Below are 12,181 nucleotides of genomic sequence, written 5' to 3'. Positions count from 1 at the left end.
CCTGAAGTCTCCACTTATGGCTGAGACATAGCCCTGGCCTTGTTCTACTATGTCCTTACATTCTAAGAGCAGATTAAAAATTGAAGCCATCATCTCCCAGCACTTTGGAGGCTACAGAGGACTTGGACAAGGTTGATAACTTCTACAAAGCAAGCTGGGTAAATTCCTAGGATTTCAGGCCACACTAAAGGGTTTCAAGGGTTTACATCTTTATTAATCTCTTGCCAGATTGCCTCACTTGCTCTCTGGGGTAAGCTGAATGTGCGTCCAAGAAAGGACATGAAATTGTCTCCATAAATGGCCTTTAGAATCTTCTTTCCTTGCAGCATGTCTAGACTTTATTTCTTTTTATTTATACTGTCCTCATAGAATGTTCTAGACTTAATTTTTTAGCTCTTTGACTCTTCAGCTCCAGCTTTCACATTTATTTCCATGTCTTGATTATGTCTTCTCACTTTTAGGATAACATGATAAAAGATATATGATTCAGTTAAGTCCAAGCTTAGCAATTTTAAAGTGTGTATTTTGTGTGTGTGTGTGTGTGTGTGTGTGTGTGTGTGTGTATGTATATTAGTGTGCATGTCTTATGAGGAAGGAGAGAGACTTTCCACAAAATTTCTGGCTCCATGGTTTCTTAACTATGGGTGTTCATCACATGCCGGGTTGGTGAGATGTTTGGGTTTTGAGGGTTCTAAGCCAGCCAATAAAGTCATAAAATCAACTACTGTGTCAATATTGTGCTTCTGGGTGGTCGTATCCTTTAACACACATAAGACACTCAGCCAGCTAAAAGAGATGAGCTCAGAGACGTTAGCTCGGAGAAAAAGAAGGATCACATTGAGGTCATTGATGGGACATCCTAGCATCTTTCTGCTGAGGAGATCGAAAGCTGGGAGCATCTCATAGACAGATAAGAGTCGTTTGTCCCATCGACATAGCCGTGTGAGGTTGTATATGATCACTGGAACCAATATGGTGTATATTGCTACACTGGAGAGGCTAACAATCCGGAAAATGGACAGCGATGTCAGCCTGCATGTGATGAGGCTGGGGACATGGGTCTCATCACTTAGCAGCCCTGTCTTGATGGAGCAGCTGAATTCTTCCTGGAAGAAGACATCCAGATGGAAATGACCAAGGTATAGGTAAGTTGCGGAGGTGAAGAGGAGCAAGAGGGAGTTCCTCAGGAGGTAGGTAGCCACTAGTGAATGTGAACGCTGCTTACATGCCAGGTACCGCTCTAGCAAAGGGAATTCAAAGTATCGTTCTTTCCGAGCCCTGGGCAGTGGAAGAAAGGAGGCAAGGTGAGTAGTGACCGTTTAGAACCATACTCCAAGAGAGGCATGTGACAAACTAACAGATCTGTTTTCAACATGGCATTCTTGGCTCCCATGAAAATCTGCCTTCCCGGAGCATAACCATCCTTCTCCCCAAAACAGAGACATATGAGTGTATCTTGATTCTCCAAGTACTGACTGCCATGCGAAAAACCCAGTGAATGATCAGTGAGTAATGATTTATTACACTGGATTTCTGCCAAGCAAGGCAGACTAAAGTTCTAAGCTGAAGTAGGATCTTTAGGTAGCAATAGGCTTATGAAATTAGCACTGGATTGGGGGTCTAGCTGAGTGCATTCTGGGCCGGGCATGGTGGCCCGTGCCTATAATCCTAGCACTTTGGGAGGCCGAGGTGGAAGGGTCCCATAAACCCAGGAGTTTGAGACCACCCTGGGAAACATAGCGAGACCTCATCTCTATGAAAAAATACAAAAATTAGCTAGGTGTAGTAGTGTACACCTATGGTCCCAGCTACTTGGGAGGCTGAGGAGGGAGGATTGTTTGTGTCTAGGAGATTGAGGCTGCAAGAAGCCAGGATTGTGCCACTGCACTCCAGCCTGGGCAACAGAGTGAGACCCTGTCTCCTCCACCAAAAAAAAAAAAAAAAGAAAAAAAAGTACATTCTGGTTCTTGGCCTGTGTACTCTGTGTATGATCTTTGGGCCAATTCATTCATCTCATGTAAATAATTTGGCTCACAAATGTTTGTTGAGAGCTGTGGTGTTCAGGTACATGCAAGCCAGTCTGTGCTCTGAAGAAGCTTAGAGCCTGGCTTGTGGGGAAGGGGAAGATAAGACATGCAAATATGGAATAAAAATAGCGCTTGGTTTGTTGCTAAAATTGTGGACACAAACCACAATGGCTGTAAAAGTTAGGAGAGGTAGGCAACAGTGTGGCCTTCAATGTTCAGAAACCTTTATGGAAAATATTGGCTGAAATCTGGGCTTCAAAAAATAGGATTTTTTTTCCCAAAGATAGAGTATGTGCATAAATATGGGACAATATGATTCAAATGTTAGCGCAATTGTCCCCTTGGGCCATCTAGCCTGGCCACTGTCTGTAAAACTACACCACTCTCCATCCCTCCAGCTTCCTTCTGCCCCCACTTTACTTTTTCTTTTCTTCATACCACTTACTATCTCAGAACATAGATTGCACTCCCACGTTCTGTTTATTTGTCTGTTTCCTTAATAGAATCTAAGCCCCACAGGGATAGGTACAGCTTTGTCTCTCCTGCCCCCATCCCCCAACACATACACGTGAATGTGTCAGAAGCACCCAGGACAGTGCCTGTATGCAGGTGGAGGAATAATTACATAGATAAATGATTTGTTCAGGGGAAAAGGAGGAGGCTGCCTGGGTGCAGTGGAAGGTTTCTGTCACCTGGTAGTTAGAAGTTTGAAAAAGTAGTTGGTGACAGTGTGTTGAGGGCCTTGCACACATATCTGGGAAAGTTTGAGTATTTTTGGTAGGCATGAAGGGAGCTATTTAAGGTTTCGGAAGGGAGTAGTGTATGAAAGTGGAATTCTAGAGAGATGAATCCCTTTGTGGGCTCAGTGTACACTACAGAAAGAGTCCTTTCTCTCTCCCTTTACAGAAACAATAGAAAGTTAATGAGATGATGTGTTAAGCACTTTGCCCTCTTGAGACGAATGGCATGGAAGATCATTTAAAGATGACTATGCAAAGATATCATTTAAATTCTTGAATGAATTTCTCAGAAAAAGGTGGTAGAGACAACTCACTTCTCCAACTCATCCCAGAATACATAGGGGTCAGAGCTCTTCTGCCGGATCTTCAGCATGTGCTGCACCAGGCGGATGGAGCGATTATAGGATTTGTCCAGTTCACTGATGATGAACAGCAGATCGGAGCTGAGGGCTGGCACAGCTGCATACTGCCACAGCAGCACCGGCAGGTACATGAGCAAGGCCAGGGCCAGCAGGGAGTAAGGGAGGGCCTGCAGGGCGAGAGCAGCTGAGGAGGGAGGCCGGGGCTGCCGAGACCCTGAGTGACAGTGCTGAGTGAAGGGCTCTCCTTTCCCCTGTTCCTGCCTCAGTAGGGGAAGGCTGTGTGGGGAATGGGCTAGCCCAGGCCCAGCCCCCGAGACACCCTACTGACCTGGCTGAGTATAGGGAGGCCTGCTTGAGAAGGAATGTGCACCTTCATGCTCCCCTGGTTCGCTTTTCTGATCCAGGGTCTGTGTGGGTTCCCAGGGAGAAGAGAGAGTGAGAAGAGAGAGAGGAAGGGAGGGGAGGGGAGGGCAAGGGAGGGGAGGGGAGGAGAGGAGAGGAGAGAGAAAAGGAGAGAGAGAGTGATCTGCCTACCTCCCTCAAAGTGGTCTATGCAGCTAGCTAGCTAGGGGTCACGGCCAGCAGAGGCCATGTCATCCTAAGGGAGAGAAAATCCCATTTCCTCCCTGTCGCCTTCCTGGACTCGTCTGATGCACAGTGGTCTTTTCCAATTTTTGGATTCTTGGTAATGCCAAACTACACCATCAGACACTGTCTTGGGATTCTTTGGGGGCTCTTTCAGCTATGTAAATCTATAAGCTGACTTTCACGAATTCATAAGCCTTGTCTCCTCAATGACTGCATCGTTAGCTACCTGCAATAAGGGACTGATACGGGTTGAATTGTGTCCATGTCCTCCCTCCATTCATACATTGAAGTCTTAATTCTTGGTACCTCAGAATGAAACCGTATTTGGAAATGGGGTTGTTGTGGATGCAATTAGTTAATTTAAAATGAGGTCATACTGGAATAGGGTGGACCTCAAATTCATTATGATTGATTTTTTTTTTTTTTTTAAAGCCAGGTAAAGAAGCAGACATGCACACAGGGAGACTGCCCAGGGCACTGTATCTACAAGCTAAGGAGTGGGACCTGGCAGACCTTTCCCTCGCAGCCCTCAGAGGAGCCAAAACTGATGGCACCTTGGTCTTGGACTTCCGGTCTCCAGAACCCTGAGATGATAATTTTGATTGTTGAAGCCACCCAGTTGGTGGTGCTTTGTTTCAGCAGCCCTAGCAAATTAACATAGGGACTTTTCCTTAGGTTTCCTCATCATACTTACCACACCTAGCAGGGTTGGGCCCTGTAAAGTAAAATCTCTACTTGTAAATATTTTCATTTATTTATTTATTTATTTATTTAATTTATTTTTTGAGATGGAGTCTCGCTCTGTTGCCCAGGCTGGAGTGCAGTGGTGGAATCTCAGTTCACTGCAACCTCCACCTCCTGGGTTCAAGCAATTCTCCTGCCTCAGCCTCCTGAGTAGCTGGGATTATAGGTGCTCACTACCACACCCGGCTAATTTTTGTGTTTTTAGTAGAGACGGGGTTTCACCATGTTGGCCAGGCTGGTCTTGAATTCCTGACCTCAAGTAGGCAGGCTTAATTCCAACGGCACCCCGCCCTTCCCCACAAATTAAGGTCTGAATGACTCTTGTAGGAGGAAACTGATGAGCCCAGGAAAAAGGACTACAGAGTCAGTATTTCAGAAACTAATGAAATAGACCAAAGGGATCACCTTAAACCAAAGTCTGCCTGTTTATGTGCCTCACCCTCAGGCACAAAGCTTCCAATTAGATACAAGTGGGTCACCAAAGATCGCCACATTCAGAGAATGCCTGAAATATGAAAGCAAGTGACTAACATAAATGGGTTAGGGGTGGTGGGGATAGAGGCAAGAAGGAGTAGAATGAAGTGGTTCTGCCCCACTCCACTCAGCCGTGAAGCTGGCCTGACAGAGAGTTTGCTTTACCTTGTGGGGCCAGAGAGATTTCATCTTGTCCTGACCAGGCCCGTCCTGCTCATGGTGAACCAGTGAGTCCCAGCAGGAGCTGTCCACGTAGGCTGCCTGCCGGATGCTGAAGTTACTGGGAGAGAAGCAACTGATCGGAGACCCTGCAATAGGAACACAGCTTTGAGGCCGCCTGATTTGGAGTGGAGGAGTGGGGACTCAGGGGCAATCATCTAACTCTTCCTGTTTCTGTTTCTGGCAGGGACTGTCTTCTTCCCACACCTTAGTTTTCTGGGTTGAGCACTGCCACGTCACGGTAGGACAGGGCACTCCTGGACGCATCCCACTGTATGGCCAGGGCTTGCCAGTGCTGACTCAGCCTTTTGGGTCTGGCGGTTCTTTGCTCTCAGAGTACCCCCTGGGCTTTTTGTGCTCTTGTAATCTGGTACCAGAAGGCTTGTGGTTTGATGGTGATGTCTCTTTCCTGAAATAACTGACATCCTTTAGGCTCTAAAATGTTGAGGATTAATTGCCTGGGCTTCTGAGCCTAAATGAAGAGAAAGGGTGGGCAAATTATGCCGGAAGGAAAGTGGGCTTGGAGGAGAGTTCCTGCCTTTTTGTTTTCATGTCAGTCTGCAGAAAGAGGCAGAAGTGGGAGCCATTTCTTCTCCCTTGGTTGTGGATGAATGAAGAGGTGGTGGGAGGCTGGCACACCTGTTTGGGAAATATAGTAAGCTAATGGCACTGCTGGAAAGGAAAGCCAGAAAGAAGTCTCAGTTCTCAGGAAGTCCACATTCTCTTTAACAAAGGTGGCGGATTTGCTGAGTGAATCCAGCACCTGAAGCCCTAGATGTATGTGTATGCTAATGTCTGCGTGTGTGGCTGGGATTCGTAGACAGGAAGCAATGGGTTTATCCAGCATCTCCAATGTGCCTGGCTCTCAGGCACTTAATACATATTCTCAAGTCAATAACCCTGGAGTTGGGGGGTTGGGGTGGGAAGAGGGCCCAGAGCAAATAAGAGACTTGGCCCAGCTAAGATGAAGAGGTCTAAGGTCCTAAAAACATTACCAGGGGCGTCAACTTCTTTCATTCATAATGAAAACCAAAATAAAGGTTTGATCATTTGAAATGACATAAAATATATGAATACTAAAATTACAACTTTTTTTTAACTGTAACATTTTGCAGATGACTTTCAGAATTTTTTGGTGCCTCTGCTTTGCTGGCCTGAACTTATGCATCATCTGCCTTTTGGATAATCCAGCCCAGCCCAAAGCCATGGAATCCCATCACTGTGCGCACCATCTCACTTCAGAGCCCATGCAGAGAGTCACATGAAGGGGAGTCTCTCTTGCGCACTGGGCCTTGGAAGCAACTTACCAGAGGAGAACTCCTGGGCGAATGCCAGGGACATCAGCAACAAGGGGGAGCCCACAGCTACGAACTTGACTATCCGGTCCAGGGGCAGTTCCAGGCGCAGTCCTTTGAGGCGGGGGCCCCTGCGGTCAGGCAGCAGGGCATCCGAGAGCATGTACTCTGCAGCTGTGTGTGCGAGTGACATGATGCTGCTGAGCTTGGGAGTGCCGAGGTGGCAGGAGGGGTCCTGGGATGGTGGAATGAGGAGATGGCAGCTTCAGGCAGCTGGCTTTGAGCAGACAGTGCCTGCTGCCACAGCCTTATGGATATCTATGCTGGGAGCAGGCGATGGTTCTCTAAATAACTGCCCAGGCCTTGAGCCAGGCCCTGCTAATTAGAGGGAGGCACAGCCTTAGCGGGTCCTTGCTGGAGGAGGGTCGGGCCTCACCTGGGGCTGGTGCCATACTGTTGTCTGGATTATCCTAGAGCAGATGGAGTTCTGTGGCTTTATGCTGCCCTGTCATTAATAAAGTATTTTCAGCCGGGCGGTGGAGAGAAGGAGGGCTGTGGAACCAAGCCCCCCCAGGTAATTGGTGTGGAATTTGGAGGAGGATTGCTTAAATGTTTTGAAGGCACTCATTTTGTGGTTTGGGGTGGGAGTCGAGCCCCCGCGACCCAGCTGGGATTGCTACCCTACACAGTAGTCTTTGTCCCAGTGATGGTTTTTGCTCTGGGCCCAGACTCTTTCCCAGAAACTTTTCTGTGTTTGGTGTTAGATTTCCTTCCCTGACTCTGGTCTTTTTTCCAGAATGTTTCAACTACATATTTACAATTTCCAATTCCTTTTTAGCCCATGGGTTCTTTACAAAGCTAGGGGATGCATGGCAGTGTTGAGTCATGGAAAGAGCATAACCTTTGAAATTTGGAGGGAAAACTCCTCCACTGGATTCCTAGGAGTACCCAGGTTTTGACTGTGTGACTTCAGGCCAGTCACTTTTAGCTCAGTTTTCCCATCTCTCAAATGGTAGTATATAACAAGCTTACAAGACTGGGGGGATTGATTAAGAGTATTGTTTGTGAAGGTGCTTTGTAAACTGGAAAGTGTAGCAGAAGTGTCAGCTCTTATTTCAATTAGGTGGGGGTGGGTGAGTGGAGAATAGGGCACTCTTGTCTCTAGTGTTGCCCTTAAACTGGCAATAGAGGCTCTTAACTTTATCCTCTTTGGTTGTGCCCTTCTCATCAGGCAACGAGTACATGGGCTCAGATGGATGTGTCCATTCAGAGTGCGTGCGGCCAGCTAGATACCACTCTGTAAGGTCCTGCCCAAATGGCCCCAGCCTACTTCCCAGACCTGTATGGGCCTTTTTTTCAGGGGTAACCTCCCAAGGGAAGATTGTGCTGCTGGTGTGCACTTCTAGGCCCAAGGAATCTGGCTGTCGGGGTTTGGATGCAATTTATAAGTCTTGGGGTGTCCACATGTGCAATTGTGAGGTTTTTTGCAATGTGGGCGTTAGCTGGGTTGGGAAGAGGAGATTGGGCCAGGGACCTGGGAGAGTCTGAGGATTCTAAATTTGAACCTGGCATTCCTGATCATTATGAAGCTGGGGTGTGTGTGTCTATATATGTCAAGCAAGGATAACATATTTTATTCAACAGTTTGTTAACTTGGTTTATAACTTTTAATATTTTAGATATATGGTATGTGGACCTCTATTTGAACTTTTTTTTCCTAGGCCACAAATGTTTGGGCTGGGCTTACCTCTCTCCCACCCCACAGGCTAGAGGCCCATTTGGATTCAGAGCTGCCCTGCGTGTGCTAACTGGAGCGTATGAGTCATGGGGCAGCAGGAGGGATCCTTTATTTCTCTTCCCCATTTCCCTCCCCACACCACATTTCTGTATCTTTGAATTAGCCATGTTTTTGCCAAATGTTTATTATTAGTTTGTATGCATGTATGTCCTTTTACTTTTTAAAAATACATTTTTATTGAGAAATAATATACACACCTTAATACTGTGTCTAGCGTACACTACTTGTGTGATGGGTGCACTAAAATCTCAGACTTCTCCGCTATACAATTTATCCATGTAACCAAAAATGATTTGTACCCCAAAAGCAACTGAAATAAAAAATTTAAAAAACCAAAAACCAGAGAAAAATTCATATACCATAAGGATACAGTTTAATAAATTTTAATCTGATCAAGAAACAGAACATTACGAGCACCCCGGAAACCACCTCTGTGCTCCTTTCTTCTAGCTTTTCCAAACGGTAAACGTTAGATACACTTCTAATTGATTAGTTTTGCCTTTTTATACGTTATGTAAATGGAATCATGTGCATGTGTTTATGTGTCTGGATTCTCTGCTCAGCGTATTTTTGAGATTCACCATGTTGTTGTATGTACCAGAAATGCATTTCTTCTGTGTAGATATGTAACAATTTGTTTATCCATTCATAAGCTGACAGATATTTGGGTTTTCAGGTTCTGGGTGTTAGAAGATACTGTTGCTGTGAACATTCTAATATGTGTCTCCTGGTGAATATATGTACGCATTTATGCTGGGTACATAGCGAGGGGTGGAATTGCTAGGTCGTAATGCTATGCGTATGTTTATCTCTATAGTTTTTCAAGAGGTTGTATCAGTTTACACTTTCACCAACAGCTTACGAAAACCCTAGTTGCTGCACATCCTTGACATTACACCTTTGGAATTAAAAAATTATTAAAGCCATTTTGGAAGGTGTGTAGTAGTAGTACACTGTGGTTTTAACTTGAATATCTCTGTCGACTAATGAAGTTGGCTACTTTGGCCGTTTGGATATTTTCTTTTGTGAGTGTATGTTTGAGTCTTTTGCCTTCTTTAATGTTGGGTTGTCTATATTTTGCTTATTGATTTGTAGTACTTTTTCAAATATTCTGGATATGAAACCATTGCTAGCAACATGTTTTATTTATATCTTCTTCCACTCCACTGGTTGCCTTTTCATTCTCTTAACGGTGTCTTTTGATGACCAGAAGTTCTAATTTTAATACAGTCCATGTATTATTATTTTTTCTATGGATAGTGCTATATGTATTCTGTTTAACGAACCATTGGTTATTAATTACAATGCCTTGAAAAATGTTTCTGACGTCTTCTCCAAAATATTTTTGTGTTATGTTTCTCATTTGAGTCTGCAGTTCATCTATAATTTTTTGTAACATGTGGTATGAGATAGAGGTCAAGAAATATTATTTTCCATATGGCTATCCAACTGACTCAGCACCATTTATTGTAAGACCAGTCTTTTCTCATTGCAGTGCAGTGTTGTCATGGTCATAAATCAGGTGACTCTGTTCCAGCTGACAATTTGTCTTTTTTTTTTTTTCCCCCCACACTACACTATCTTAGCTAGTACAGCTTTATAACAGGTCTTGGCACCCGTAGTGTAGATCTTCCAGTTTTATTGTTCTTCCAGATTGCTCTGGTTATTTTTGATCTTTTGCATTTCTACATGAATTTTACAATCAGTTTTTGAATTTCAGCAGGAAAAAAACCTGCTAGAATTTTTTGATTGTGACTTTAATTTACAGTTTAATTTGGGAAACATTGCCCTCTTTATAGCATTTAGTTTTCAAATCTATGAACATGGTACATCCTTCCATTTGTTTAGACTTATTTCTGAAGCTGGGCACGGTGACTCACACCTGTAATTCCAGCATTTTGGGAGGCCGAGGCAGGTGGATCACCTGAGGTCAGGAGTTCGAGACCAGCCTGGCCAACATGATTAAACCCCATCTCTACTAAAAATACAAAACATTAGCTGGATGTGGTGACAGGCACCTGTAATCCCAGCTACTTGGGAGGCTGAGGCAGAGGAATCGCTTGAACCCGGGAGGCGGGGGTTGCAGTGAGCTGAGATCGTGCCACTGCAATCCCGCCTGGGCAGCAAGAGTGAAACTCTATCTCAAAACAAACAAATAAATAAATAAATCATAAAGACTTCTTTCTGTGCATAGCAACTTTTGGTTTTAAGTGTGGGTGTTTTACACATCTATCGTTGGATTTATTCCTTGGTATTTGATGTTTCTTGATGCTATTGCTAACCATGTATTTTTTAGAAAATTTATTTTCTAATTGTTTGTTGCTCATATATGGAAATACAACTGATTTTTGTACACTGATCTTGTGTATGTCAATCTTATTGAATTCATTTATTGATTCTAATAGTTTGTAGATTAATTTAGATTTTTAAAAATCTATACAACCATATCATTTATGAAAAATCAGTTTTCTTTCTTTCTTTCTTTCTTTCTTTCTTTCTTTCTTTCTTTCTTTCTTTCTTTCTTTCTTTCTTTCTTTCATCTTCATGCCTTTTATTTATTTTCTTGCCCTATTACACTGGTTAGGCCATGCAGTATAATATTGAATATGAGTAGTGATAATGGGTATCCCTGCCTTGTTCCTTCTCTCAGAGGGAAAGTTTTCAGTGTTATTATTGAGCAGGATGTTCATTGTAGGTTTTTTTTCCTTTGTTTTTTATTGGTAGGCATTCTTTTTCACATTAAAGAAGTTCTCCTTTATTCCTAGCTTGCTAGGTGTGTTTGATATGAATGAATATTGCATTTTTAAAAATATATTTCTTGCATACTTTGAGATGCTCATATGATTTTTAACTTTATGTGTATTATTGTGATGAAATATATTGATCAATTTTTGAATGTTAAATTACTCTTGCATCTGTGAAGTAAATCTCACTTGGTTTCAGTTTGCTAATATTTTGTTAAGGATTTTTACATTTCTATTTAAAAGGAGAAAGAACTTGATTTAATTTTCTTTCTTAATAAGGTCTTTGGCAGGTTATGCTGGCCATACCAAAAGAGTTAGGAAGTCTTTCTTCTTTATCTGCTTCCTCTTGTAAGAGTTTGTGCAATATTGGTATTATTTCTTCACTAAATATTTGGAAGAATTTGCAGGTGAAACCATCCAGTCTTGGGATTTTCTTTGTGTGGAGTTTTAGTAATGGATTTAATTTCCTTAGTCAATATTTGATTGTTCAGATTTTCTTTATACGAAGTCTCACCCTGTTGCCCAGGCTGGAGTGCAATGGCGCGATCTCGGCTCACTGCAACCTCCGCCTCCCAGGTTCAAGTGATTCTCCCACCTCGGCTTCTGGAGTAGCTGGATTATAGGCGTGCGCCACCATGCCCAGCTAAGTTTTGTGTTTTTAGTAGAGATGGGGTTTCACCATGTTGGCCAGGCTGGTCTGGAACTCCCGACCTCAGGTGATCCCCCTGCCTCAGCCTCCCAAAGTGCTGGGATTACGGGCGTGAGCCACCACGCCCGGCCTGATTAATCAAATTTTCTAGTTTCTCTTATCACAGCTTAAATGCACTAGTTTTTTATTGTTGCATAAAAAATTACCCCAAAATGTAGGGATTAAAACAAAAAAAGTTATTATCTCAAATATTGTATAGATCAGAAATTTGGGAGGGGCTTAGCTAGGTTGTTCTGGCTCAGGGTCTAGTGAAGGTGTTGACTGGGGCTGCAGACAGCTAAGGGCTTGACTAGCTGCAGGATCTGCTTCCATACTCACTGAGCGGTTACTGGCTGGGAGTCTCAGTTTCTTGTTGAGTGTTAGCAGTAGACCTCAGTTCCTTACTGCATAGGCCTCTCCTTAGGGTGACATGGGTGCTGGTTTTCCTAGAGCAGATGATCCAAGAGAGAAAGCAAACAGGAAGCGACAGTGCCTTGCATGA

At 43.8% G+C, this 12,181-nt stretch overlaps 1 protein-coding gene across 1 annotated transcript; it reads right to left on the bottom strand.

Moving 5' to 3' along the window:
* Positions 1 to 638: 638 nt before the first annotated feature.
* PANX3 (pannexin 3) lies at positions 639 to 6,703 on the bottom strand. Its single transcript, XM_025358398.1, has 4 exons — positions 6,462 to 6,703; positions 5,101 to 5,243; positions 3,082 to 3,296; positions 639 to 1,278 (listed from the first exon to the last, which is right to left on the bottom strand). Exons 1-4 carry the CDS (start codon positions 6,640 to 6,642, stop codon positions 639 to 641), a joined length of 1,179 nt encoding a protein of 392 aa, XP_025214183.1. The 5' UTR covers positions 6,643 to 6,703.
* Between the last annotated feature and the right edge of the window lie 5,478 nt (positions 6,704 to 12,181).

The sequence above is a fragment of the Theropithecus gelada genome, chromosome 14 (assembly GCF_003255815.1).
Source record: "Theropithecus gelada isolate Dixy chromosome 14, Tgel_1.0, whole genome shotgun sequence".
Classification (NCBI taxonomy): domain Eukaryota; kingdom Metazoa; phylum Chordata; class Mammalia; order Primates; family Cercopithecidae; genus Theropithecus; species Theropithecus gelada.
Note: the sequence above shows the minus strand (reverse complement) of the source record. Positions and strands in the feature narration are given on the sequence as shown.